General features: G+C 34.3%; 2 protein-coding genes across 3 annotated transcripts in view; one reads left to right on the top strand and one right to left on the bottom strand.

Moving 5' to 3' along the window:
* The window catches only part of LOC136028819 (uncharacterized), a 314,462-nt gene that overhangs the window by 134,743 nt on the left and 151,903 nt on the right, over nt 1–27,816 (bottom strand). The window lies entirely within an intron of this gene.
* LOC136028816 (uridylate-specific endoribonuclease-like) lies at nt 1,394–26,372 on the top strand. Of its 2 annotated transcripts, XM_065706729.1 has the most exons (6): nt 5,608–5,764; nt 8,897–9,142; nt 11,773–11,914; nt 13,240–13,439; nt 21,266–21,492; nt 26,083–26,372. In XM_065706729.1, exons 1-6 carry the CDS (start codon nt 5,713–5,715, stop codon nt 26,311–26,313), a joined length of 1,098 nt encoding a protein of 365 aa, XP_065562801.1. In that variant the 5' UTR covers nt 5,608–5,712; the 3' UTR covers nt 26,314–26,372. The 2 variants fall into 2 exon arrangements, with proteins under 2 accessions (XP_065562802.1, XP_065562801.1); XM_065706730.1 differs by lacking the exons at nt 5,608–5,764; nt 8,897–9,142 and adding an exon at nt 1,394–1,548.

Genomic DNA, 27,816 nt, shown 5'->3' with positions numbered 1-27,816 from the left:
AATTATTACATGTATGAAGGGAATTGCTCCTTCCTCAAAACCTTACTATTTACACTAAAGTTTGAATTTTGTCCCAATTTTTAAGAACGACTCCTGGAACACAAGTGTCATTTAATTAGAACAATGGGAAGCTTCTTTTTTGAAAGTACTAAAAAACTTTAGCGTAAAGAGCGAGGTGTTGAGGAAGCGGCAATCCTTTTCATACTCATTTCTGTTCTTTTTAAGTTTTAATATTACTCATTACTTTCAGTTGAAAAAAAAACTTCCTCATTCAAAACGTCCCCCTCTTAGTTATAGAAACCTCGAGGGATGCTCAGTCGACTGGAAATTGTGAGTTCTATTCCTTTATTTAAGTCGAAAGTGATTGGAGACCAGCCAACCCCTGTCCTAGAACTATTTTTAATATCTGGTCCTTTTGTTATCCCTTAGGGTATCTGATCCACATTTTGAGATACCCATTATGTACCTTTCCTGTGGCTGCTAAATTTTGCGTGTGGGGGAATTTTCGGCAGGGTAATTTTCCAAAGGAAGTTTTCTACGGGGAACTTTTCTGGGGTGAGAGTTTTTTGGGGCGGGGTATTTCTGTGTATATCTCAGTATATTTGCACTAAGCATCCTATCTCTTTTGTTGAGGGGATGCCATCTTCCTGTTACGGATGAAAAGTGGCTTTACAGGGATTTTTTAAGTTTTATTGTCGCTCACTAATTTCATTTTTCCTTTGTATTCTTAAAAAAAAAATTCTAGTATGTACTGAGCTCTGTGCTCTGCATCCAGGAAGAAGTATCAAGTCGGCAAAAAGAACAAGAGATTCTCTTTCATTTTCTGTTGGTCAATTATATATGTTAATGAATGTGGATACTCATATTGAAAACATTGTGCTACATCAAGAAGTTTTGGAATAGTTCTCTGGAGGAAGGGTAGGGCCCCTGCAAATCTCTGGCTAGCCCATAGTGTTAACTTAGTTACCATTTAAACAATATGAAACATTATTACAGTTGAACAGCTTGTTCCTTTTAGATCCCGGTTTCGGGCTTTTAATTGATAAAAATTGACTAAAACTGACTACATTGGGGCCAAGGTTCTCAAACATAGCGAAAAAGTTCTATTTGAAATTTGCTCTCAGGATCCTCCAGTCCTTCAGGAAATCCGCTGTGAACAGAACACACTTAGGTGCTCCTTCGAAAGTAACACCGAAAGCCAACAATACCTCTAAATAAACTATGGACAGTAGCCCAAAGTTTTGACAGACTGGATGGGGAATATTATTGTGACCTTCTATGTCTTAATATATAGAAACACCCAAGTGTAAGTAACTAAAGATTTTGATTTAAGTTCACTAGTTAATATCCTATAGAAAATCTTAATTTAACCTTGTAAATTTTACTTGCAGTAAAAAATTATTTGGAAACAACTTGAGGTAAGATCATCTATGTCTTCTCAGGATTCTCTTTTTTATAAATATACCTCAGTTGGCCTTATTGGATTTCTGGTAATATCACTTATTGGCTTAGCAATCGCTCTACTGTCCATTAATGTCCGAGTTCATGGTGAGTCTATCCGCAAAATCATTTAATTTAAATTTTATTTATGTAGGCTAAGCATATTGAACGAAAAAGAAATTTTTGAAGTAAACCTCAACTTGGATGTACTGTTAAACGGCATCTATGTCCACTTCAGCTTTCATTTGGCATGATAGTACACACGTTGCGAGGCCAAACTTTTGATTTTGTTGGCGTATACATCCATATTCCTATTTTTTAATTATGGTATGTTGTACTTGGCATTTTCTCGTGTTAAAATGGCCGACAAACATTTAGTGCTATGTGAAAGGAAGCATTGACAACTGCAAACAAAACATCTCATTGTTAGAATAAAATGCCTCTTTTAAATTAATTAAACGAGCAATAATTGTGTACACATGTGATTACAGATTTTTCATCAAAATCGGTTAAATAGTTTTATTTTCCTTAAAACTGGCATAGTGACATTTCTGGCCACAAGAACAATCTAAATAGGTGGCAACTTTAAGGAAGATTTCGTATTTTTCACAGGATGGTTCTGTCAAACATGTTCTGTCAATGTCAAAAATGACATTATGACATCGAGAGGAAATTCACATTGTCGGCAGTTTGATAACAAGCGACATTGAGAATCAATGTATATAAGCCTGCCACATAGCCGTAACCGGAACCGTTGGCGAAGCTGCTAGTCTTCCGGTACTATATATATATATATATATATATATATATATATATATATATATCGTTGACTTTCCAATACAATCAGTCATTTATCCAATGTAATCAGTTATTCATATAATATAGTGTCTGTAGGAAGGCCCAAAAAACGGAAACTTGCAGTTTTTACAAATGATGATTTTCTGGACCCAACACCTGAACTATCAAACGTGATAAGAGCGAGAGAACGACTTGAATAAATTAAAGTGTTCGAGATTTTTACAATGAGTGAAAATCGACAACCAGGACCATCAATTGCGACATCACCAATAAGGGGCAGCTAAAGCAAAGGGCATTGCTAAAATAAGAGCAAAGACATATGTGGTTAGAAGACATGTTACACCGAGTATGTGAGCAAGTCAAAAATGAAAATGATGAGCAAAGAAACACGTAGTTTGAACAACAGCGGTGGCGTGTCTACAATGAAAATGAAGAGCAAAGACACGCGCGGTTAGAAGACATGCAACACCGATCATGTGAGCAAGTCAAAATTGAGAATGAAGAGTAAACACAAACGCAGTTAGGAGAACAGCGGTGCTGTAAAATTCGTCACCAAGAAAGTGTGGCACGAAACCATGTTCATGCGCATAAGGATGCGATAAACTCATTAAGTGTTACATATAAGTCTTTGGGACCCTTCAACGTTGTTTGTGTTCACTATGGAGCCTTCCATTTTCCCAAGGAAAGAGTAGCAAACAAAGGTAATTCAATTGGAGATTGCTGCTTGCATGGTCGAATTGTTATGTCACCACCACAATTTCCAAATGAATTGGTTTGCCTTTTTTAGGACGTCACTTGCTCTCTGAAAAGTTTCGTAAACGTATTCGAAATTTGAGACTTGATGGCATGTTTTGCTCTAGCTTCATTCAACTTAAGTGGTAATCGAACCCTAAAGAGTCGTAAAATATATAGATTTAAGGTAGCTGGACAAATTTATCACAAAATCAATTTAGTGGCACATCCGTCACAAACTACTGAAGGTGAAATTGAGCCACCTTCTCATGGCCAAATGCACTTTTTAGCCCCAATGAAGCTGTTAAGGAACACCTGGCACATACTTTAAATTATGGGATTCCTCGCAATTTAATGAATTTCTTGGAAGAAATATTGGGAGATACAAAAGACTATGCCAAAGGTTATGAAAAAATGTGAGAAATGGAGGATGATGCAAATCAATTTGCTGCTTCATTGGGACAACACTTCCGAACATGCAGCTCATTTTTACTTTTCCAGATGGTGTCGATTATAGACGGTTCCTACATGTAATGAAGTATGTGCTGTACTTACTCTTAAGGCAGACCATAGTTTTCCACCAAATAAAATGGTTGTAAGACAACATGGCAAAAATCTTGTCATTTAAAAAAATACCGACCATCGTGTGGAGCACTTTACCTACCCACGATCTAGATGGGTCTGAAGTCTGAGAAAATGCGTTAAGAACGTTAATTTTGGAAAAAAATGTAATTGACGTCATATTTTTAAATTCATTCGAAAAGTGTACATACGTACATACGTTTCCCTCAGCAGCGGTTGTATTGTCTTTATTGTCTATGCTGCAGGCAAAATTACATAAGAAACAAATGGTTGAAAAGATAGCTATAATGCTTTAATTGAAACTAGAGAAATACCTGAAAATTTTAAAAGAAGTTTTATTTTCTATTAGGTTAAATCCACTTATAGCATAAAAAGAGAGATACGCCAGAATGAAAACCAGTAAGTTTACAGTTTTCAACGCAACAAAATAAACTTAGTGAAATCGAATTGCTGGAATTACATCTATAACGAATGAAGCATTGAAAAAGGAACATAGCTCAGGGTAAAATACCAAGTGTGATTAGTCTATCAACTAAAGGTGTTTTAAGTATTTTCATAATGTCTAGAGGATAAATGAACAACCAGGGATTGCAGGGATTACCTAACAAGGGATTCCAGCAATTAAAAAACTTTAAAAAAGAGAAAGAAGGATCTTAGACCTCGTATAGCTGCTTTCAAAATGATTCAGATGATTACTGGGTTTGGAATGTTGATATAAAGAAATGTTCAGTCAACAATAAAAGAGCAAGTGATACCGTAGCTAATGGACAGCATGTAAAGAAGAAACTAAAGAACTTATCTATAACCACAGGCAGGATTGAACCCAAAAACCTCTGATCAAGTCAACAGTCTCCATAGTTCGTGTAAGGATTATTACACTGACATGGTGCAGAAGAGTCAGATCCAATTGTTTCACATCTTCAAACACATTTTTGGGCATATGATGAAAAGGTGAAGATTTATAAAGTGTCCTATAGACTATTTATGATAGTATTTATTCCAGTTTATTTATAAGTTAAATTATCCAGGTCTTCATAATTAACACGTAATCTACGAAGAATTAGTAACAAAACAAATATAAATAGCCAAGAAGTTTTCATTGGAAAATAGGCTGCAAAATTCACCTTTCTTGTGTAAAAGAAACTCCTTCAACCCCGTTCTTTACACTTTAATATTCGTAAAAAGTAATTCGAGAATGACATCAATAAAAAATACACTCATTTAAATATTAGTTTACAGGGATGGTGTAAGGGGTATGAAGCTTCAAACATTGAATATGATGTCATCATACCCACGGTTTTCAAGGGATCTTTTAAAGAGATTTTTCCCTTTGAACACCTTTAAGGGGTCAAATCCTTATGGAAAAAAAAACAATTTTAAGCCATTTATAAAAATAGGAAAATGAGAAATATTATCATTAAATCTCGTTGAAAACAAAGCTCTGGGTAACACTTGCCCCCCTCCCCTTTTGAGAAATATTCTGGCAGTTCTCAGGACGCAGACCCTTTACATCTCTACTGTTGAGCTGGTAGCGATTCGTTTCTAATCACTTATTTTACATAAAAAAAGATCGTTTGTGATAAAAGGGGTACTTTCTCCCCCAAGCACCTACACCCAAGCCGTAGTCCAATATCTTACGGTAGATTGATTCCTAGCCCCCTTCCCCTTGTCAGAATTTCATAAGATATTTTCTGAAGGCTCACGATGACTAAGAAAATGTGTGCATTAAAAGTATTTGGGAGGTTTCAAGTATACCTCCCTCCCCATCTACACAAAGATCCACCGGCCCTCATTTACAGTGGCAGAAGCTCAAATATAGGGCGATGTATGTAATGTAATCAAGTTCCATAAATATGACAGTTCCATATCAAGTTCCAAGCTTCAGCCTTTTACACAGAATCTATGGCCAGATGCTGAGATTTCTGGGAATTGTACTTCAAACACAAATAAATAATGTGATATTTAAAACAAATGCAAATAAAAAAGATTCACTATCTAAGTGACAATATCATGCTCTAATGCAATACTCTCGCATGAGCCTTAAGGTTTTTCCACGAAAAAAAGATAATGCAAATTTGTGGCAGAGAGATAAAAATACAATTTAGAATTATAAAAGATCGATAGTTTTTCTGGGAACACAATCCAAAAGTGACTGTAGACATGAAACTAGTAGTACTTTCTGTGTTGGCAGCTTTGGTTGTAATCGCAGTAGGTAAGACACGTGGATACACTTTTAACATCACATATGTTTTGTCGGAATATGGGTACCAGAAGGGAGGATCTAGGGGGCAATGGTCCCCACTAGGAAACATTAAAACGCTTAATACGTATCAAAAGAGGAAAATGAAAGATACTTTTGGCAAATACATATTAGATTTTGCAACTGACACTGGGACAAAGGGATCGCACTAGGCCTACTCGATTCTTTTTATACCCTCGAGAGCTAAAATATTCCATTACTGACATAGACACAAGGCGAACAAACTACCCAATTCCTTTTTTATGCTTTCGAGAGCAACAATATTATATAACTGAGATAAGGATAAGGTGAACACTCGAACACTACAAGATTACATAGAACACTACTCGATTCTTCATTTATACTTTTTCCAAATATAATAATCAATTCATTCGCAAATGCATCCCCCCTCCTGGCAATCTGCCCAAAGAATATATGCAACGCGCTAAGAAAACACTGATACAACAAAGTTCTTACTTTATAAATTACAGAATGTTTTTATTTATCAGTTTATAATGTTTCCTTCAATTATTGCATATTTTAAAAAGATCATTTCAAATAGAAATGATCACAGTGAGAAATTCCGTGTGTGATTGAACGCTCAATCACACACGGAGAGAAATTCCGGACGGAGAATATAACCGGGCTAGGTATCGAATCATTAGGGGTAGGAGTGCATTTTCGAGCAAATTAATTATTATGTTTGGAGAGAGGATAAGAAAGGAGTCAAGTAGTGTGTTCATCTTGCCCCTATTTCAATTATTAGTAAACATTTACCATACTCTCCTTTGAAGTCTAGTAAAAACAAAATTCTTGTTCGGTCTGGCCTCCCTCTTCCTCTGGAAGAATTTCCCGGTGCCGCTCTTGAGCCACAATTCAATTTTATTGTAATTAGACTTAAATTTAATTAAATTTCATCAAATGTATTTAATTTAGCTAAAATTTTGATTTAATCAAAGAAACTTTAATTTAATTTAATTAATTATCTAATTTAACTAATATAAATTAATTTAATTTAAAAGACTGATGAATGTTTCGTTATTTGAACCACCATAAAACCTCTTCAATTTTGTTATTCATTCTAGTAAATATTACTTGTGTATTTAATTTAATACAGAATGTGGTGGGGATGAAAAGATCTAATTAGAAAATATTTAGGATTTTCAAAACATAATTCACACGAACCACTTGATTTTTGTAGCTGTTAATACAATTTTATACCCATCAATGAGTTTACAAACCATTTTTGAATACATGTAAGAAAAGGGCCTATTCTTTAAAAAAAGGGGCGATTGTGCATGAATACCCATGTAAAGCCTTTTTGTTTTTTTAGCTGTTAAAATAATTTTGTTCGAATCAATAAATTTGCGAAACCATTTTTGAATGCATGTAGGATTGAATCCTTAAAAATGAAACAGGAGGACTATAAATGAAATGCCAACACAAAGCACTTTATTTTTCTAGATACTAAAACAGCTAGAATGTACATGTGATTTTAAGACATGGAAGAAAATATTTTAAAGTGATGGAGGGGGTGGGTGAAATATAGGGGGAGGCAATGGGGCCCTGGAGGGGGATATAAGACCTAGGAAGGGGACTCAGGGCCTTGGTGGGGAACTAAGGACCCTGGTGAGGGACATTGGGTTCTGGATGGGAACGTGGGGACCCAAGCTCACGCGTAAGCCCCGTTGATGGAAGACAGATTTGCTCAGGACCATCACATAAAAAAAATAGCAGCTGGCCGGTTGTAGTCATTATCAACTATCAATAATCATTAATCGGCTCGATACCATTAGAGTAAAAAGAGATTTCTTCCAATTGTGCATTACAATTCATATCAAAACTTCGTTTGTTAGATATCATCTCACTTAAAGCTCACTTCAATTATTAAGCAACATATTTGGCAAACGAAACTCAGATAATAATGCTTCCAGAAATTTCTTTATTAGCCGGAAATTATGATAACTCCATATGTTTCTGCTTAGAATGATGGGGTACTCTGTGCTTGGACAGATGTAATATGTGTATGCTTGTAGTAATGGTAAATGTGTCTGCTCTTATGGATTGAGTGGATACCTGGGCGCGGTAAAAACGTTATAAACTGGAGAAAATTTTCTCTGTATCGAAAATGGGGGAAAAGGAGTGAGCATTTTTGGTGAAAAAGGATGATAATCAGAACGTGTGAAAAATGATAGTGGCAATTCATTCGGATCCCTCAATGTTTCCCAGTAAAATCCTCCGTTTTTCCAAGAAAAAAGTAGCAATCAAAGGTGCTTCACTTGGAGGTTGCTACCTACAAGGAGAAAAATTATATACAAGCCTACCGTGTACCCAATAACGGGGCCCGGCATCGAAATTAGCTGCATAGTTTTTTTGTTTGTTTTTTTCCTAAAACTGGCATATTGACGTTTCAGGCCACAAGTGATCAAAAGAGATTACAACTTTAAAGAAGAATTTGTATTTTCCCCAGGGTGGTCGTACCGAACGTATGGTGACTATGACATCAAAAAGAGGCTCACATTGTCTACAGTTATAAGACAAGTGACAATGAGAATCAATACATATAAGCCTGTCACTTAGTTTCGCCAGGATCGGCCTTTGATATATATATATATATATATATATATATATATATATATATATATATATATATATATATATATATATATATATATATATATGCCAATATATATGCCAATATATATGCCAATTCTTCATGAACGACTGCAAAAACAAAAGAGCCGTTGATTTGGAATAAGGTTCCTTTTTTCAGTGCTAGAAAACTTTTCCGTAAAGATTAGGGGTTGAGGAAGGGCCAGCCCGTCATACAAAGAATCACATCTACTTGGCTTTATTTTAAATTCTACTGGAAAGTTACCACATCTTAAATGACTGAATTATGAATTTTACATTAGATAGGTGAATTGGGCAGCCTATTTTCCAATGAAATATTTCCAGGCTTTTTCTATGTGCTTTATTAGTAAGCCTTTGTAGATCACTAATTAAATGTGAAGTTCTTGATAAGAAAATTTATAAAGAAAACGGAATTAATAGTGTCATAAATAGTCTATAGGACACAATTATAAATCTTCATCTTTTCTTCAGATGCCCAAAGCTGTGCTGGAAGATGCGATACAATTGGAACTGACTCTTCTGCACCATGTCAGTGTAACAAACCTTGCATCAACTATGGAGACTGCTGTTCAGACTATGAACAGGTTTGCTTGAGTTGCGTTGACCGCTGTGACATTGGATACAATTCCCAATTTCCATGCCAATGCAACACACAATGTCCAAATTATGGGAACTGTTGCTCTGACTTTGATGCACTATGTGAAGGAGGCACTGGTGGTAAACCTTCATTTCATTTCTAGTCTATATATATATATATATATATATATATATATATATATATATATATATATATATATATATATATATATATATATATATATATACCTTTCCTAAACTGTCACGATCAAACCTTGCATAAAACTGAAAAAGCTGACTAACAAAGCTGAACAAATCCAAGGAGGAAAAAAGTAAAATATGTTACGGTGAAAGACCAAACTCTCGTGAATGTCGACATTCACCGGTGAATGTCCAAAATTCCTCATTCTCTGGTTGGATTCAATCATCTTTGCCATCAGCTTTGTCAGTCTTATGCAAGGTTTAATGGTAAGAGTTAAAGTTAGGTTAAATAGGTTGTAATTCTCATAAATAGGTTAAAACCTAACCTAATTCAACTTGACCTAACCTTACCTGTCACCATCAAATCTGATCAAATCTTGGTAAAGAGTTGTTCATTTTTCGAGTGATAGGTTTCTTGAGGAAGCATATGAAGATTGGCTTTCGCAGGGAGAAAATATCATGCCCATTTAAAATAAAATACATTTTGGGTAAAACAGGGTTTTATTTTTTTGGAATGAAGAGAGAGGACCAATGGATATACATGCAAATCAGAGGGATAAGATTAAGATCGTGCAAGAAAATCAAATGATCTATTAATGGAGTTAGGAGCAAAATAAATCGTAAATGTTAAAATTTTACAAGGATTTTAAGGTAGTTTAAGGACAGGAGTTCTACCTTAAGCTGAATTTACTAGCTAGATATCTTACTTTGTGGATGCAGCTCGGGGCTAATTGCCTGCCAACTAGCGCAAGATTGGAAAGGTTCTCAAAGAAAAACTTCAAAAAAGACAGGTGTAATTGTCCACTTTGTGAAGAATTGGTCAATTGTTTGAGCCTGTGCTAGGGGCTGCCCACGAAAAGGGAAGGAATGTTCGAAAAAATTAGTTGATACATCCAGATATATAGATATATATTGCGATATATATATGATACATGGTAGATATATAGATATATAGTAGATATATAGATATATAGTAGATATATATGATATACAGATATATAGTGCGTCTTCACATGTTTTGTTTATTGAATAGTGAAGTATCTGAAAATTATGTTTGCTAAAATGAAATCCTAATTAATCAAGTAAAGCATATAAGTGTCAAGAAATCATTTAAGATGTCAAGTTTCATTTAAGTGTTTTCACTGTGATAAAACTTTGGGACATAGATATCGCTTATGTACATGGATATTAATTGTTCTCTTTTGTGTACGTGGCCGTATTTTTGGTTTTAAAATATACTTTATCTTATTTTATTAGTTTAATTTATGAAGTAAAATTCTTATCAAGTAATTGTATTAAGTAAAATTATTAGTAAAATTTTCATATGAACTCTGTTTAACTGTTTGTTGAATCATATTTCAAAACAGTATCGATGGATTTTCAAATCAATATTTATAGTTAGGACCAGCCAATTTCTTATAGTTTGCGCCCCTTCCCTTTCTAAAGTTTCAGAGCCCTCCCAAATTAACTTGTCCCTAAATTTTTTTTTTTGCAGTTCTAATAGTTAATAAGAAGATATCCTCTTACAGGTTTTAGTCTGTGTAATACACTTTTAATCCGAACTAACAGTATAAAGGCAGCTAAAACTTGCTATCGACACTTTCAAATTTTGTTACAATATTAGCAAGTTTTTAACCTTAAATTACGCATAAGACCGGTTTTTCTAATTTGTGTCCCTTACCTTAACTAAGTCCTCCAAGTCCTCCAAAATATATTTGTGATGGTATACCTTCTTTTAAGTTCTATTAATAATAAAGTGTGATTAATCTGTTTTAAGCTCATGTGATAGATTTTTGATTCGAAATAAGACCAGGAAATCGGTTAAAAATTGGTTATTCGACCGATGCTTCATAATTTTGAAACTGTAGTAATACGTTCTTAAATCTGAATTTATAGATCCGGTGTTAGAAACCGTATTAATTGCCGTGTCTGGTGCTAGTTAATTTCTCTAGTGTGGAGGTAAAAATCATGACCAATTGACAAACAAATATCAAGTAATTCACATTTTAAATTTTATACTATCAAAAGATACAAGTTTTCTGTTGTGTAGACTATCCTTTTTTGTGCACTTTGATATATTTATATTGATGGTTTGACAAACATTTTATTCAGTTTTTATATATTTATGTTGATCTATTTAAAGAACTCTTTGTCCCTTTACAAAAATATGCACTCACCAAACATCAGCCAAAGTTCCCTTCTTCAAAAAATCAGCCTGAAGTTTTAAGCAGATTGAGCTGAGATCAATATACTTTTAAATTTTGGCATGGCTTGCTGTATTACCAGAATCGTCACAGCCACCATATGTAGATGAAAAGTTGACACTAAAAAAAGTTCTTCGGTAAAAAACAGTCTGCAAGAGCGTAATTACAAATCACAGGGGCAATGATTTTAACTTCAATGCTGTTAGTTACTTTTAACATAAAAGCTACCCAGTTGATTAGGACAATAATTGAATTAGAATAGGTATAATGGCATTTTATAAACATCAACATCATTTACAAAAAAAATCCTGTTCACCCCTTCGAAAAATATACAAGTGCAAATTGCATGATCTTGATCTTTCCAAGGTGGTTCCGTGACTGACACAGAGCTCAGGGATCTTTCTTCGCAACTATTTATCTTGGATGAGGCTAATTCTGCTGCATCAGCCGTTCTTAACCTGCAAGGGTCTACATCTCAAGGCAGCTACACTGATAAAGCTCCTGAACCGTAAGTACTGCTTTTGCTAGAGCTGGATATTCTTTCTTTCCATATTTGTACTATTAATTTTACATGCTACTTTTATTGCTACTATTATCAACTACTTATGTATTAAAGAGCTTTTGATAGGAGTAAATTTGCTAGATTGAAAGAAAAAATGTGCAGCTTTCAAAACCCACACTACCATTCTTCACTGTGCCTTTAGTTAGGCCAGTTTCACGGGAAATGCTTTTTTTTTACAACTCAACCTACTTTTAATAACCACGGCCTCCATTGTTCACTATTATTGCGTTAGATTAAAAGTTTTCGTTCTAATCTTCAAAACTCATCCACCTTTCCGCCATACTTACTAAAAATGTCACCTAAATAAGTAAAGCTTTCTATCTAATCGATCTTCTCATTGCCTAACATCACATTTTATTCTTTAGTTTTTTCCTAGTTTAAGTGACTTAGTTTTCATAACGTTATTTTTTCAGACACATTTTATAGGATAATTAATCTTCCTAAATTTTACTTAGCAGAGATGCTCTGCTAAGTTGTCAAAAGTTGTCAACGTTGTCAAAGTTGTCAAATTTGACAACTTTGGACACTTGAAGCTTCCACATATCTTTGGCAAAAACGTCCGAAGGGTATCTTGGTTTCTTCCACTTGCTAAATTGCCAATTTCTAAAAAAGCCATGTTAAAACACAAAAAGATTTAGTTCTTCCAAGTTTAAGTTTGATTTTATAAAAAAAAAATGTTAAATCTAATTTCTTTCCAGCTAATTAATTTAATTTCTATTGCATTTCTCCGTGCTACTTCATTACTTTGAAGTTAATTGCTAGCTAGAGTAAACTTTTCTAATTCTTCCGTTTTAATCGTGGTTGCAGCCGTAGATGCAACCTAGTAAAAGCCGAAATGGCCCATAGTTAACCAAAAAATAGCCTAAAACCCAAATAAAGGCATGAGATTGAAATAAAAAGTACACCCATGGAATTACCTTGGCTTAAAACCCGATACAGGAAAAAAAAGAGTTTTTTGGCTTGACCAACAAGAAAAATCCATTGGCCTTAACAACAAGGAAAGTCACTTTTTTCATGAGAAACATCTTTTTTTCTGTTTTTCCTTCTTTGTAACTAGCAGGGCACTGGAACTTCATAGAGAGGTGTTTAAGGGCCCATTTAAAGGAAATTACTACGTCTACGTACTTTTGTAATTTAAAAACGCAATATTTGAAATTGAATCAATTTTTCAACCAAATTCAATTCGCATAGATGCAATTTGTTTGAATTTAGAATAATGATATATTTACTTCTAAGATTTGGGAAGTATTATCCAAAAACTTATTTTCCAGTCTTTTCACGTCTGTACCAGAAGATCTTTTGAACAGTGGAACCTACGCCATGTTCAGATCTACCTGGGATAACTATGTTTATGACGTAACCGTAGCAGAAGATGTTACAGAAGAAGAGAGAATTGAAGAAACGACCCTCATTGATGCAATTCTAGCCTCAGATGTCGGTCAGACTGCTGCTAACTTCCTGATTAGCAAAGGTACTGCTTTTTGCTGAGGATCTACACTGAGTTTTTAATAATGAGGTGTATTTGTGAAAAGGGCTTAAAATTAAAACTTAAGCTAGAAAAAAACGTTTGAAACTTATTAAATGGTTTGACTCCGTTTTATTTTAATAATGAAACCAGCCAGCGGCTGGTTGAAGGCCTTTTTGACTTTGTTTGAAATTTAAGTACTATGTCCAATATTGACGCAAGTATTTTCTATTAAAATTAGGTAATCCCAAGACTGCATCTCTTAAGCAAAACAGCATATCTACTGAAATCGTAATAAATTTAGATTTTTTCTTTCTTTTTTTTTTTACCAACTTTTGATCATTTCTGTGTGACCATAAGTTTTTCTTTAGGAAACAAAATCGGATTATCGTTTTTAATACCCGTGTTGAGGTTTTTCAGATCCCCTTGTAAAACCATGCTATTCCGGCGCGTTTTAATTGGAAAAACCTGTTTCCAACGCGATTGTAACCTTTAAATGAGAAGGCTTTGAAGTTTCACTTGGATGAACACAAAGAACCTGAAAACGATTTTGACGAACCAGCTTGAAAAATGCTTCAAAGCTGGCGCCTGAATCGGGACTCAGTCAACTCTTGAATAGCTTTGAGAGAGAGAAAAATGTAAAAACCGACAACCACATCTACTTTTAACACACCCGTATAACCACAGGTACCACAAAAAATATAAGCAGTTGAAAGATTTTCATCTAGAATTTTTCTCAGAACATGTCTCAGAATGACGAAAAAAGTAGTATCCATTAGTGAAGCTTAAGAGAGTCAAAGCAAGTATTAACTACTAAGGCTTGAAATTCTTAAACTATTTGCTTGAAAAAAAAAAACACTTTTGATTTTCTGCATTTTTCGAAATTGAGGGGATAATGGGTCACCCCAACTGCGTATGTAGGAACGGGATCTAAAATTATAGGGTACTTTCGAAGTTGCAAACAAGAATATGCAACCGCCAATGTCTGTTATCTGCCATTTTGTGGCCAAAAACAACAATCTTCGTCCAAACGGTACTAAAATGTTACTGCGTAAAACTATGACATCGCCGATCGGTTTAAAACTATATGCATTTTTTTTTTGCAGACCCTTCGAGCCTCAAAGGCTATACCTGCACGCGGTATAGCATTTGTCCCTAAACTCACATACAGCACTTAAAAGATTAACCTTTATTATTGGCTGTTTAGCCAATAGGCCCAAAGGTCAGGTTTGGGTCTTGCCAGCTATTGGACTGCTGACCAGCTGTTTTCCTAGAAGGGGAAGGTGCCTAAAGTCTAAAATTTGCCTATTTTGATACACATTTTTGAATATCACATTAAAAGTACTTAAAGTGCACGAGATGAATTTTCAAAAGAATATGGATTTAACTTGTGATCATCATTTACGTGAAAGAACATATATTGTCGTGGTTTTAGCTAAACAGAGCAAATGACAAGATCTTAGCAATACAGTAAAAGGAAAAGAATGGTAAAGAAGTTTTAACGCACAGAACAAAGTGACCACAATAAGCTATGAAAATTCATTAGCAGAAACATCCAGACATTAATCTGATTTACAGCACGTTTCACCTGATAAGGTCCAGTATAGTTAAGAATTTAGGTAAATTCCTAAAATTATAGTCTAAATTCAACTGAAGCTATTACTCTGAATTGTTTTTTCCGCTTTAAATACATAAGAAAGATAGGAGAAAAAATCATTATTCTTAGTTTTCGTCATTTTTCTTGACCTTAGATTTATGAAGGGCGTCTCAAATGCTGCTGAAATGAAGCAAAAGTCTGTAAAAAATGTGATAGGCTCCTGAGATAATCAGAATCTGGCAAAGATCCATGAGATCCTTGTATTGCATTTTTACTTGGAGAATGATATTGGTGTCTTGTAGCTTTTTGACAAAGCGTCCATCAAAAGCATAAAATCTAGGTACTGGTTTTCTTCGTAAGAAGGCTCCTGTTGTATGCACCCTTTTTCAACACTTTCACTTTCGTGTTTTCGATTCATCCACCTTCAGCTGAGATAACTGGTGTCATAGCCGTGCTGATACTAAGTTTGGTCAGCAGTCTTCTCGTTGTATTTAAGCTATTGATTGGAGTATATTCCACGTTTTCTGTGTCACCTCTAGGTATGACACTTTTATTACTATTAGTATTCATATTTTGACTTCATATTGTCTAAGTTGACCCTTACTACGTAGCAAAGCGTGCTCATCCCCTGCACACTGTAAAAAAGGATGTTTCTGCTGACCCTATTTATGCACGAGTGCATTCTGTCGCCTTCTTGCTGTAAATGCCTACTGTTGATTTAAGCATGACAAACTTCATCGACCTGGAGTAAAAATCGAGTAACATGCTTGAATATGCTATCACAAACTGGCTCTAATACTATACGCAACAGCAGACTGTAACCATAATTAAGTCCCTGATTTCTTTGCTTTTGAGTAAGTGTCAGATCACCATCTGTCCCTTTCATCAAGGTGTTCAATTCCCATTAGTAACATAACCAGGTCATTTTGTTTAGTCATAAATTGGCATGTTTTAAGCTACCTACTTTCTTCTATAAAAAAAAAAAATCCTGTGTGCACCTTTGGAGTTTCAAGAACATTTTGCGTGTCTATATTTAGAAGTATTACATTCATCGCCCCTCTTCTTCATTCAATATATTTTCTTTGGTCATGCTCTTCACTTCTTGAGCGTCATATCCGTTTTAGGTGAGCAGTAAATACTTCTTGGTTCTTATATGCTGGCAATTTATTAAAACAAAGCATACGCAGCATTCGCTGTTTTGCTGGCGCAAAATTAAGTTCAAAGACTTTAGGATCTGTCTTTAATATGTTCTGCTGACTAGCAAACATTTGAAACCAAGTATGTTTCTGTAGAAGAAAACGTACATCATTTACTGGGTGTGTTCTTCAAACAAGCACTTCCTTGTAGAGTTGGATGTGCAAGAGTAAGATTATAGTGCTGGGATCCACTTGACAGGATATTTAGAAATTTTAATTGGTCTTCAGTAGTCCATGCCTTCGGGATCCTCACACTATTATTCCTGATGTACGATTCAGATGAAGTAATAGGTGACTTGTTCTTTAAACATCCAGGAAAAACTTTTCTCCCAGGCTCACGAAGTAGAACTTCCAACCACTAACCACACAGAGCAAATCATTTGTTACAAAGGCGACCAAGCAAATTTCAGAAACTTTGTAACTTTTTATATGTACTATCTCAAGGAAAGTTTTCTTGAACACTTGTTTCTGAACACCGTAAACAGTAGAGATGCAAAGAATCTTTTGGTTCTTCAAGAATCAGCCCCATTACCACCCCCCCCCCCAAAAATAAAAACAATGCAAACTTTTTACCCCTTATATACAGCATAAGATCCTTTTGAAATATGCTGTGATTGTAAAATCAAGCTAAAAGTTGAGAAATTTAAACTTACAAATATTATTCCAGTCTCCCTAGGATACTTTAAATTCGACAACTATTTGTACTGTATTTGTAATCGCTTTTTTTGTTCTATCCCAACCATAATCTGGGTTGCAGCGGTAGCTAGCAACCTAGTAAGAGACGATAACGCCCCATAGTAAAAAATTAAATAGTCATAACTCCTGAAACTAGACTCGGATGGAAAAAAACGAAGCACACTACTAGAGCCTTCTTGTTCAAAACCCCTATATAGGACACTTATCTTCTCTTAAAATAAAATAAAAAAAACTTGTTTTTTTAACTGAAAGTAAGGAGCGACATTAAAACTTAAAACGAACAGAAATTACTCCGTATATGAAATGGGTTGTCCCCTCCGCAGTCCCTCGCTCTTTACGCTAAAGTTTTTAATTGTTTTAAAAAGTAGAATTGTGGCAAAGAGTCAAACTTTAGCGTAAAGAGCGAGGGACTGCGGAGGGGACAACCCATTTCATATACGGAGTAATTTCTGTTCGTTTTAAGTTTTAATGTCGCTCCTTACTTTCAGTTAAAAAAACTAGTTTTTTTTATTTAATTTCTGAACGTTTTTGAATTAATGCATGTTTGATTTTGGCTCTCCGCACATAAATTATTAAAATGAAATTAGTATATTAATTTTTTTTGGCTAAATGGCTTTCTCTTAGTTTTGATCAGACGATTTTGAGAAATAAGGGGTGGGGAAGGAGGCCTAGCTGCCCTCCAATTTTTCGGTTACTTAAAAAGGCTACTAGAACTTTTAATTTTCAACGAACGTTTTTATTAGTAAAAAATATACGTAACTTAAGAATTAACTTACGTAACAAACTTTTATATTCTTATATTTTTATTATGTGTACGAGGGGGTTCGTACCCTCGTTAATACCTCGCTCTTTACACTAAATCATAAGTTTTGTCCCAATTCTTTAAGAATGACCCCTGAATCAAAAAGGTCGTAGAATAAATAGTTGAAATTACTAAAAATATTTTAGCATAAAGAGCGAGGTATTTATCTCCTCCTAAATACCTCGCTCTTTATGCTAAAGTATTTTTAGAATCCGTCATATGCGTAATAATCTCTGTTCGTTTTAAATTTCAATGCTATTCCTTACTTTCATTTGAAAAAACGTTTTCATGTTTATTTTTTCAGTGTTTTTTTTTTATAGTAATGCTAGAAAATCCTGCGCCCTTTTCATTGAATTTTTCTTCTCCCATGACATATTCCTCAAAGGAAAGATCCTCCCACAAAGCCTTCTCCAAAAACCCCACCCCCAAACCAAAGAATCCCCATGAAAACGTCTGTACACTTCCCCATAACCATTACTATATGTAAACACTGGTCAAAGTTTGTAACTTGCAGCCCCTCCTCCAGGGATTGTGGGGGAGTAAGTCATTCCCAAAGACATAGTTATTATGGTTTTCGACTATGCGGAACAAAATGGCTATCTTAAAATTTTAATCTGTTGACTTTTGGAAAAAAATTCGCGTGGGAGGGGGCCTATTTGCCCTCCAATTTTTTTTCACTTAAAAAGGGCACTATAACTTTTCATTTCCGTAAGAATGAGCCCTCTTGCGACACTCTAAGACCACCTGGTCGATACGATGACCCCTGGGGAAAAGAAAAAGAAAACAACAAACAAACAAATAAACACGCACCCGTGATTTGTCTTCTGGCAAAAAATATGAAATTCCACATTTTTTTAGATAGGAGCTTGAAATTTTTGCTATAGAGTTCTCTGATATGCCGAATACGATAGTGTGATTTTCGTTAAGATTCTATGACTTTTAGGGGATGTTTCCCCCTTTTTTCCAAAATAGGGCAAATTTTCTCAGGCTCGTAACTTTTGATGACAAAGACTAAATTAATTGAAACTTATATATTTAGAATCAGCGTGAAAATTCAATTCTTTTGATGTATCTTTTAGTATCAAAATTCCGTTTTTTAGAGTTCCGTTTACTATTGAGCCGGGTCGCCCCTTACTACAGTTCTTTACCACGAACTGTTTGAAAAGAAAATAATTCGGTATTTTGGGGCTTCTGACATTATTACTCCTTTGCGGAAGTTAGGCTCAAAATTGAAAAAGGATTATATTTTTTCTTTGGGTCCCTTCCACCTCTTAGTTCGTTTATTTTCCCGTTAGTTTTCACCTGTTTTCGCTTTATAGTTGTGTTATCTCTTAGCAGTTCTTTCGTTAGTTGAGTTATGGTTGTGGTATATATGTTTTATCGCTCGTATAGTTGTGTTATTTTCAAATTATACTCCATAATAGAGAGGCTCCGAACACCCAGCATTGTATATTAAGCTCTTAATTTGACGTTTTTTTCTAACGTGACCAGATTCGTCCTGCGCCCTTTTCATTGAATTTTTTCCCCCATGGCATATTTTTCCAAGAAAAGATCCTCCCACATAGCCCCCTCCCTCAACCCTACCCCCAAAACCAAAAACCTCCCCCTGAAAACGTCTGTACACTTCCCAATAACCATTATTATATGTAAACACTGGTTGAAGTTTGTTACTTGCAGCCCCTCCCCCAGGGACTCTGGGGGAGTAAGTCATCCCCAAATACATAGTTATTATGATTTTCGACTATGCTGAACAAAATGGCTATCTCAAAATTTTGATCCGTTGACTTTGGGAAAAAAAGGAGCGTGGGAGGGGGCCTAGATGCCCTCCAATTTTTTTGGTCACTTAAAAAGGGCACTAGAACTTTTCATTTCCGTTAGAATGAGCCCTCTTGCGACATTCTAGGACCACTTGGTCGATACGATGACCAATGGGGAAAAAAAAAAAAAAACAAAAAAAAAAAACAAATAAACACGCACCCGTGATTTGTCTTCTGGCAAAAAATGCAAAATTCCACATTTTTGTAGATAGGAGCTTGAAACTTCTACATTAGGGTTCTTTGATACGCTGAATCTGATGGTGTCATTTTCGTTAAGATCCTACGACCTTTAGGGGGTGTTTCCCCCTATTTTCCTAAATAAGGCAAATTTTCTCAGGCTCGTAACTTTTGATGGCTAAGACTAAACTTGATGAAACTTATATATTTAGAATCAACGTAAAAATTCGATTCTTTTGATGTAGCTATTGATATCAAAATTCAATTTTTTAGAGTTTTGGTTACTATTGAGCCGGATCGCTCCTTACTACAGTTCGTTACCACGAACTGTTTGATTATGAAATGAAATAATCTCTTGATAAAAAAATAATAATTAAAAATAATAATTAAAAAATAATTAAAGATAAAAATAATTATATTGAAAAAAGATCATTAGAAGAACAGACCATTACATATATTGGACTTAGTAAGCTGTCTGATTCTTTGAAGATCGTCTCTAACTATTACAAAGACGAAAAGCCTTAGGCTTTTTCCTGCTTGTAATTGGGTATATATCTTGGCAAGGTCTTAACGGTAAATATATGTTCAATATTTGTTATCTGAAAAAGCGCAAAACTGAAAAATCTTCATGCATTCAGAGGTTTACTTTCAAAGGGAATTCTATAAGGATCGGTTTACTTTATGATAAATAATTACATACAGGATTTATATAGTTCAATATAAAAGGGGACTATGTTAGTTTCATCCGATAAAGTTGAAACTTAGCAAAGAACAAACCACGGCCCAAAGTAACTAAACATTAAGATAATATAAGCATCGTTTGAAAAGTTGCTCTTCAGGGTATTAGTGCCGTACTTAGGATCGTCTCTTGCTATTCCAACTCAGAAAAGGCCGTACGCTCTTTCTTGTTTGTAGTCCAAGTTGCAATGGTAGTTACAATAAAGAATGATAACTAGCCTATTCTTATTCAAAGGAATATAAATGATTTAATTTATATTCAGTCATTGAACATTGCAAGGACGAATATGATAATAAAAAACAAACTCTAGCCCATAGTTATAGAATAGAACGAACTTGTATTTGTAGATGCAACGGTAGCTGTAACCTAGTCCTAGTTGCAGCGATACCTAGCAGCCTCGTAAGAGATGATCACGTCCCATACTATGAAAAACAGTAGTCATAACTCCTAATATTTGAGTCAGATTGAAACAAAAAATACATTTTTAGAATCGCTTATCCAAAACCTTTATTTAGGAAAATACAGCTCATTGGCTTAAATAACGAAGAAGATCCATTGGTTTGAAAAACAAGAAAATTTAGTACAAAAGTGACGGTGTCGTAGGGAGGAGTAATGAGGAGTAATGAGGAGTTCTCATCCACAGTAGTTTCACACCTTTTTTAGAAAAAAATGTTTGAAGCAACTCAGCTTTAGGAGTCAGTTAATAAGCATAAACAATTTTAATCGAAAGGTGTAAATTTATCACTCGTTAATTATCTACCTTATACAATTAGATTATATTAATTATCGCAATTTTATCTTGTTTTAGGATATTTTGCTGACTTGGCTAGCTATAGATCTTATTTCGATACAATATGGTTTGGTCTTTATACAAGAGGTGGTGGCCCTCTTGGATCAAGTGGTTTCGAGCACGTTCTTGTTGGTGAAATTAAGGATGGAATTTCTGGTTTTCACAACTGGGCACGATTCTGGGAAGAGGAAAGAATAGGAGAAATGAATTATCTAGGATATATTAAGACAGCAGATTTGAACGGGGTAAGTAGCCTATCTTTCCAAATGTACCTTAAACAATATTTGAAATTTTGATTTTTGGAAATGAGGTGAAATCAAACTTAAGAGAATACTTCTTAAGTATTATCATAATAAATACGTTTAATCAAGTTTATTTATAATTAGGCTTAGTTAAAAAAGTTTAAACTATAGAATCTAATTCCTGATTGGTGCAGTGGAATGTTTTAACACCAATAACACCGATTTTTCACTTCTGGGCAATAGCTTGGACAAGATGGACAGCACTAATAATGATAATAAGAACATATAAAGTGGTACAACATTTCTTTAAAATTTATGATTCATCTTATTATAAAGCCAATACCCAATAACAAGCTCGAAATGGCTATTGGTTCAAAAAGAAAGTATTGTAGAGTTATTATTCCTTCCACAGTGGAAGGTCAAGATAACGAACCTCAATATATCGAATTCCATGATAAATCAAAGCTTTTGAATCCTCCTTGAATTTTCCTGTCTCTGCAATCCTAATTTTACCCGAAATTCAATATTAACTGTGGTAAAAACCTCAATTTTACGAAATTCGGCGGCTTTTACACTTGTCAAATCACATCTACATGTTAGAATTTTGAATAAAAGCCTCTGTACATAGAATGACCTGGTAGTTGAATCTATCTATATATTGGACGATGACTGGCGGTCGTCAACAGGTAGACAAACAATCATTTTCGATATTTTTTTTTAGAAAGTAGTATTTAGTATTTGCATTTTGGTCAGTGGAGTATCATTTCACACTAAATAAAATAAAAAGCATTTACAGTAGGCATACATAGTCTTAATATTTGTCTTAATTATGTTTTGTTGCATAAAAATGCTTTGCAGTAACATTTTATTTGAAGAAGTTCTTATGTTCATAAAGAAAAGTTTTTCATTTTTTTTATATAAAACATTATTGGTATTGATTTGACTCATAAAACGATAAAATATTTTACTTGAATAAATTTTTATGTTCACAAAGAGCGGTTTTATGTTTCATTAAAAGACATTTAAATAAATCTTTCTTATTATGTGCTTCTTTGCTTATTTCTCGTGGGGTATATAAAATAATTTAAAGCAGTGCTTTTCAATCTGGATAGTTAGACAGTGCTAGTAACTGCCTGGAACCTATTCTAAAAAGTCTTCTTTTATGGCATTTTTATTCAAATTTTGACTTGCAAAGCTCGCCTCGGTAAAATGTGAGTACTATTTCTTTCATTATTAAATACAAAGCCCAATCTACAGGACTATTAAAAAATGCATCAAGTTTGATCGACCTCATTTTTTTTAGATACAACGCTTTAAGGAATATTGGCAGTCATTTGAAATTTTGGGATTTTCTCCATTTTACACCAAAGGGACGTGTGCCCCCTAATTATTAAAGGTAGTATTACATATGCCACACTTTACGGTGTGTATCTTGTTTGTAAATTTACTACCAAATCTAGAAATCCTCTGAATTTAAGGTCATTCTAAAAACAAGTGCCTGAATCAATTTACATGTTAAATCTAAGGGATGAAACAGAAAACTGAGTATAGACCTTAAATCAAACACTAAGGATTAAGCGATAAAACTTATTGTCTTCACTTAGGTGACCCTTCTAGAATTAAAGATTAAGCCTGGTAGAAACAACTTTTGATTAATGACACACTGAAGTTCTTAGGTTAGATACTAGATTATGTTGCATATTATATTTCAAATTCTTGTATACATTAGCTACGTTACAGTTTATCAAAAAATTATAAAACCATAACTGAAAACCATACATGATGTATTAAACTCAAAACCACAGACAGTTTCACATCTTAAAGTGGTATATTATAGTCAATACGTTGATTATATATCTTATTACATATGTGATTATATAAGACGAACGATCCAGGTTCGTCAGAGGGAAGGTCAGGATAAAAAATTTCTATATTTTCGCTCTAGGAGACATGTTTGAAGTGAAGCAATCTTGGTAGTATTAGCCCAGAGTTCATATAGCGGTTTATTTTTTCTTTATTTCGAGTAATACTAGATGAAACCAAGATTTTACCTGTTAAATCAATACATTTTTTGTATGCTGTTTAATGACTTTGAACTTTTTAAAATGATATCTATTTTAGGTTCAAGTGTTTGAGATAATTTTAATTGTATGCTGCAAGTTACTGATATCATAGCTCGTGTAAAACTATGAAAAATCTTATAGATTACTTTGTTGTTTGAGGCTACGTACTCACTTTTGACTCCTAAATATATATTCTTGTTTTTGGCACTTGGCTTTTGTGTTTTCAGCAAAGTATTAGTTTTCTATAATCCTATAAACGAAGAGAAATATCACCAGCTGGTTTATTTGCACTAGTTTTATAGATAAATGTTAGATAGACTGTGAAGTAATAATCTTTGTTTGTTTCTAGTTTCAACTTCGCTCTTTACTTAACTCAGGAAACTTGATTTTTTTTTTTTAATTAATCGTTGCCCGTTTTTGTTAAAAAATCATAAAAAAGGCACAAAACATGATGGAAAAAAAATACCCGATACTGATGCACCCGATAACGATACACGCGATACTAGTACGCCTGATACCGATATACGTGATATCGATACGCCCTATACCGTGCACATTCATTTCCCCAGAGATTTATTACAATGGTACCACTTTATACTTCCAAGCTTTACCACTTAAGAAGATGAACCAAAAGTGTGGTTTTTAGTGCTACACGGCACTTACGGGTGGCAGACTAAAAAAAAACAAAAACCTAGATATAAGCAATAGCTTTCAAATGAGCCATTAACCATCTCTCTAAGAAGTTCTGGTAGCCCAGCTTTCCACTTAAGACATGGCACCAAAAGTCGCGTTTTTAGGGTCATTTGGCATTTGTAGATGATGAAATTGGTAGGAAGAACAGAGATATGAGCAATAACTTATATGAAATATCAAACGTCTGCCAATGATGCTCTGGTAGGCCGATGGCTCCGTCCTTTGATAAATGGCACAAAAACTGCCATATTTATTGCCAAATGGCACTTTCAGATGGTAACATTTATAAAAGAAAGCGTCAAGATATGAATAACAGCTTTTAACTGAGCAATTAAACATCTGTCTATGATGTCCTGGTAACCCGCTAGCCCTAGAAAACGAAAGAAAAGAAAGTAGTCAGTGCTAGTTACTGATCCAAAAAAAGTTATTTTCCTTACTGTTCGAAGTGGAGGACTGTGATTCCCCAATTCTTGGTTTTCAAGCATGCTGATTCCAATCGTGCATTTTTCATTTCGATCTGATGCCACTTTTGAGGGGGATTCAGGATTTTTTCGAAATCACTATAATTTTCTTTTCGAAATAAACTTTTACTTTTAATCTAAATTGAAATAATAATTACCATTCCTGAATGAATGTCAGATGCCAATTTATTTTTCACTAGTAATATTTTTCAAACGTGTTTTTAACTTTTGCTTAATATGGTATGCAGTTTGCTCCTTACTAGGCTGCAGCTGCTCCTACAATGATGATGTGCTTGATCGATCGATCCAGTTTACTTTCATCTATAGTATTTGGTTTGAATACATTTTTGTCTCAATTTTGTCTTCAAATTTTGTCCGAAGACAAGTTCAAAGACTCTTTTGGTCATATGTCTCTGTGTATATATATAATACCTAAGTTTTTGTTTATTCCTGTTTATTTACTCACTCCATTTGCGGTATTGCATCGTTTTTCGAATGGACAATAAAATTATCTATCTATCTGCGTATCCAAATATGAAAATAGTTAGACTTAGGAGATTTTAATATCAAAGTAGCCCCAGTGCTAACTTTACTTCCAAACAAGTATGTTTTTAGTAATGAGTAAACCCCAAAGTTTTTTTTAATTTTTTTTGCTCTCGTTTAAGTTTGTGATATACAATTTACCCCTTTTCGAATTACTTTAGCGGAATGAAAAGTTTCATTTCTCTTTTAATTATTATCGAAAGCATAAAGCTGTGATTTTCGGTACTGGGTAGGGTCTCTATGGATCTAGAGTCTGCGCAGTAACTTCCTAATTTTGGGCTCAGGAATAAAGTAATCTGATGTACGTAACATAACAGTTAGTCCATCCGATGGGCACCTATCGGATTATTACTTACAAGAACCATTTTGCTACAAAAATACAAGTCGATAGCATGCATCGAAAAGAATAGGTAACATAAATTTTATTTATGTAATATCTGGAATGTCCTCCCCCCTCCCCAAGAGCAAGAAATTTAAAACCATAAAAATAAAAAATTATGCTTTCTACAAATTATCCCTTATTGCTTTAACTGAGGAATAATGCCAGATAAAAAATCTTAGATATCAGAACTGAAATCCAATTTATTGGATCTCCAAGGGATAAAAGTTTATTGGATAAAAATAAATTGGATTTCCATTTATTTTTATGGTTTTAAATTATTGTGGGACTTTTGACGTTTTTGGGTCTCGAAAGGAGATAACGGTCGTCCTAATTTTAGATCCTAAAAAGCACCGGCTGGAGTACCAAATACCTAATTTTAGTGAAAAGCGTAGAAATACGAGACCCACCCTTCTATTTTTCACTATTCTAATTGAACTAAATTATTTTCTAGAATACTTTGATTGAAATGCCAATGCAATGGCAAGGATACAATAAAGCCATCAGCTCCATTCTTGTCGGCACTAGTCCCGAATTAGAACTGTCTCTATATACCGTCTGTTTTGTCACCAGACCCAATTCAAAATGCCCAGTTGCTGCCAATGGCCAATTCTTCAGCGTACAGACCTACGATCTCAAACAGAATGGTGAAACCTTTGTTGGCACTGCATATCCAACCTTCTAAAATATTCTATATTTATTTTTAGTGTGAAAACTAAAGGCAAATAAAGACTTTACACTTTATGTATACAATTCAAGATGTGTTTCTAAAGAGATATGATAAGGGCATTAAAATGTAACCTGTCAACATCATTACGATAAGAATTGTTTATTTTTAGTTTTGTTTTACTAATAAGAGAAAATGTATTTGGCCAAGAAGGTAATTTTATATTCTGAGGAAGGTGCAAAGTGTTTGACCAGTATGGCCTGTTTGAGTTTGTGGAATGAACCTTCTCAACCTGTTGGTAAAGCGACATGCCATCCGAAGACGTCAGTCTTCAGAAATGGCTCCGGCTCCGAATCGGCTCCGAAATGGCTCCGAATCGGCTCTGGAATGGTTAACTTGATCGCAAAGCGCTAAAGAATGCGAAGTTTTACGGCTGGAAATTATCGAGCCTTGAGTGGTATTAAATATAAAAAAACTAATTTTTTTAGCTGAAAGTAAGGAGCGACATTAAAACTTAAAACGAACAGAAATTACTCCGTATATGAAATGGGCTGTGCCCTCCTAAGGGACTCGCTCTTTGCGCTAAAGTTTTTAATTGGTTTAAAAAGTAGAATTGTTGCAAAGAGTCAAACTTTAGCGTAAAGAGCGAGGGATTGCGGAGGGGACAACCCATTTCATATACGGAGTAATTTCTGTTCGTTTTAATGTCGCTCCTTACTTTCAGCTAAAAAAATTATTTTTTTTTATTTAATTTCTGAATGTTTTTGAATTAATACATGTTTGGTTTTGGCTCTCCGCATATAAATTATTAAAATACAATTTGTATATTAATTCTTTTTTTTTTGGCTAAATGGCTTTCTCTTAGTTATGATCAGACGATTTTGAGAAATAAGGGGTAGAGAAGGAGGTCTAGTTGCCCTCAAATTTTTCGGTTACTTAAAAAGGCAACTAGATTAAAATGACAACTAGGCAAATCACTTTTAATTTTTAACGATTTATTAGAAAAAATTATACGTAACTTAAGAATTAATTTACGTAGCAAACTTTCATAATCTTATATGATTAAATCTTATATTAATCTTATATTAAAGTGATTTGCGTTATGTACGAGAATAATACTGCTGCGGTTAAGGTAGGAAATGAGGTTAGCAACTGGTTTTGTATTAAATCAGGAGTTAAGCAGGGTTGTGTTTTATCCCCCTTTATATGGATCATTTTGATCGACTTCGTCTCAAGGAGCACAGGAAAGGCAATTGGAGACCAAGGAATTAAATGGGGAGGAAGAACGCTCCTGGACTTAGATTATGCTGATGATTTAAGCATATTAGATGAAAGTGTGAGCAAAATGAATAAATTTTTAGAGGTTTTACGAGTTCAGGGTGCTAAAATAGGCTTGAAAACTAATGTTAAGAAGACTAAGTCACTAAGGCTAGGAATAAGTGAAGATGAACAGGTGACATTAGGTAACGAAAAGATTGATCAGGCTCTGAGCTTCAGTTACCTTGGTAGTATTATTAGTAA

This window comes from Artemia franciscana, chromosome 7, assembly GCF_032884065.1.
Source record: "Artemia franciscana chromosome 7, ASM3288406v1, whole genome shotgun sequence".
Classification (NCBI taxonomy): domain Eukaryota; kingdom Metazoa; phylum Arthropoda; class Branchiopoda; order Anostraca; family Artemiidae; genus Artemia; species Artemia franciscana.
The sequence above is the reverse complement of the archived record's forward strand: the minus strand, read 5'-3'. Positions and strand labels throughout refer to the sequence as shown.

Excerpts from the sequence above, each read along its gene's own strand:
- LOC136028816 (XM_065706729.1), top strand. The coding sequence starts at position 5,713 with ATGAAACTAGTAGTACTTTCTGTGTTGGCAGCTTTGGTTGTAATCGCA. Across the intron at positions 9,143-11,772 it reads ATGTGAAGGAGGCACTGGTG|GTGGTTCCGTGACTGACACA; the intron begins GTAAACCTTCAT and ends GATCTTTCCAAG. Across the intron at positions 11,915-13,239 it reads ACTGATAAAGCTCCTGAACC|TCTTTTCACGTCTGTACCAG; the intron begins GTAAGTACTGCT and ends CTTATTTTCCAG.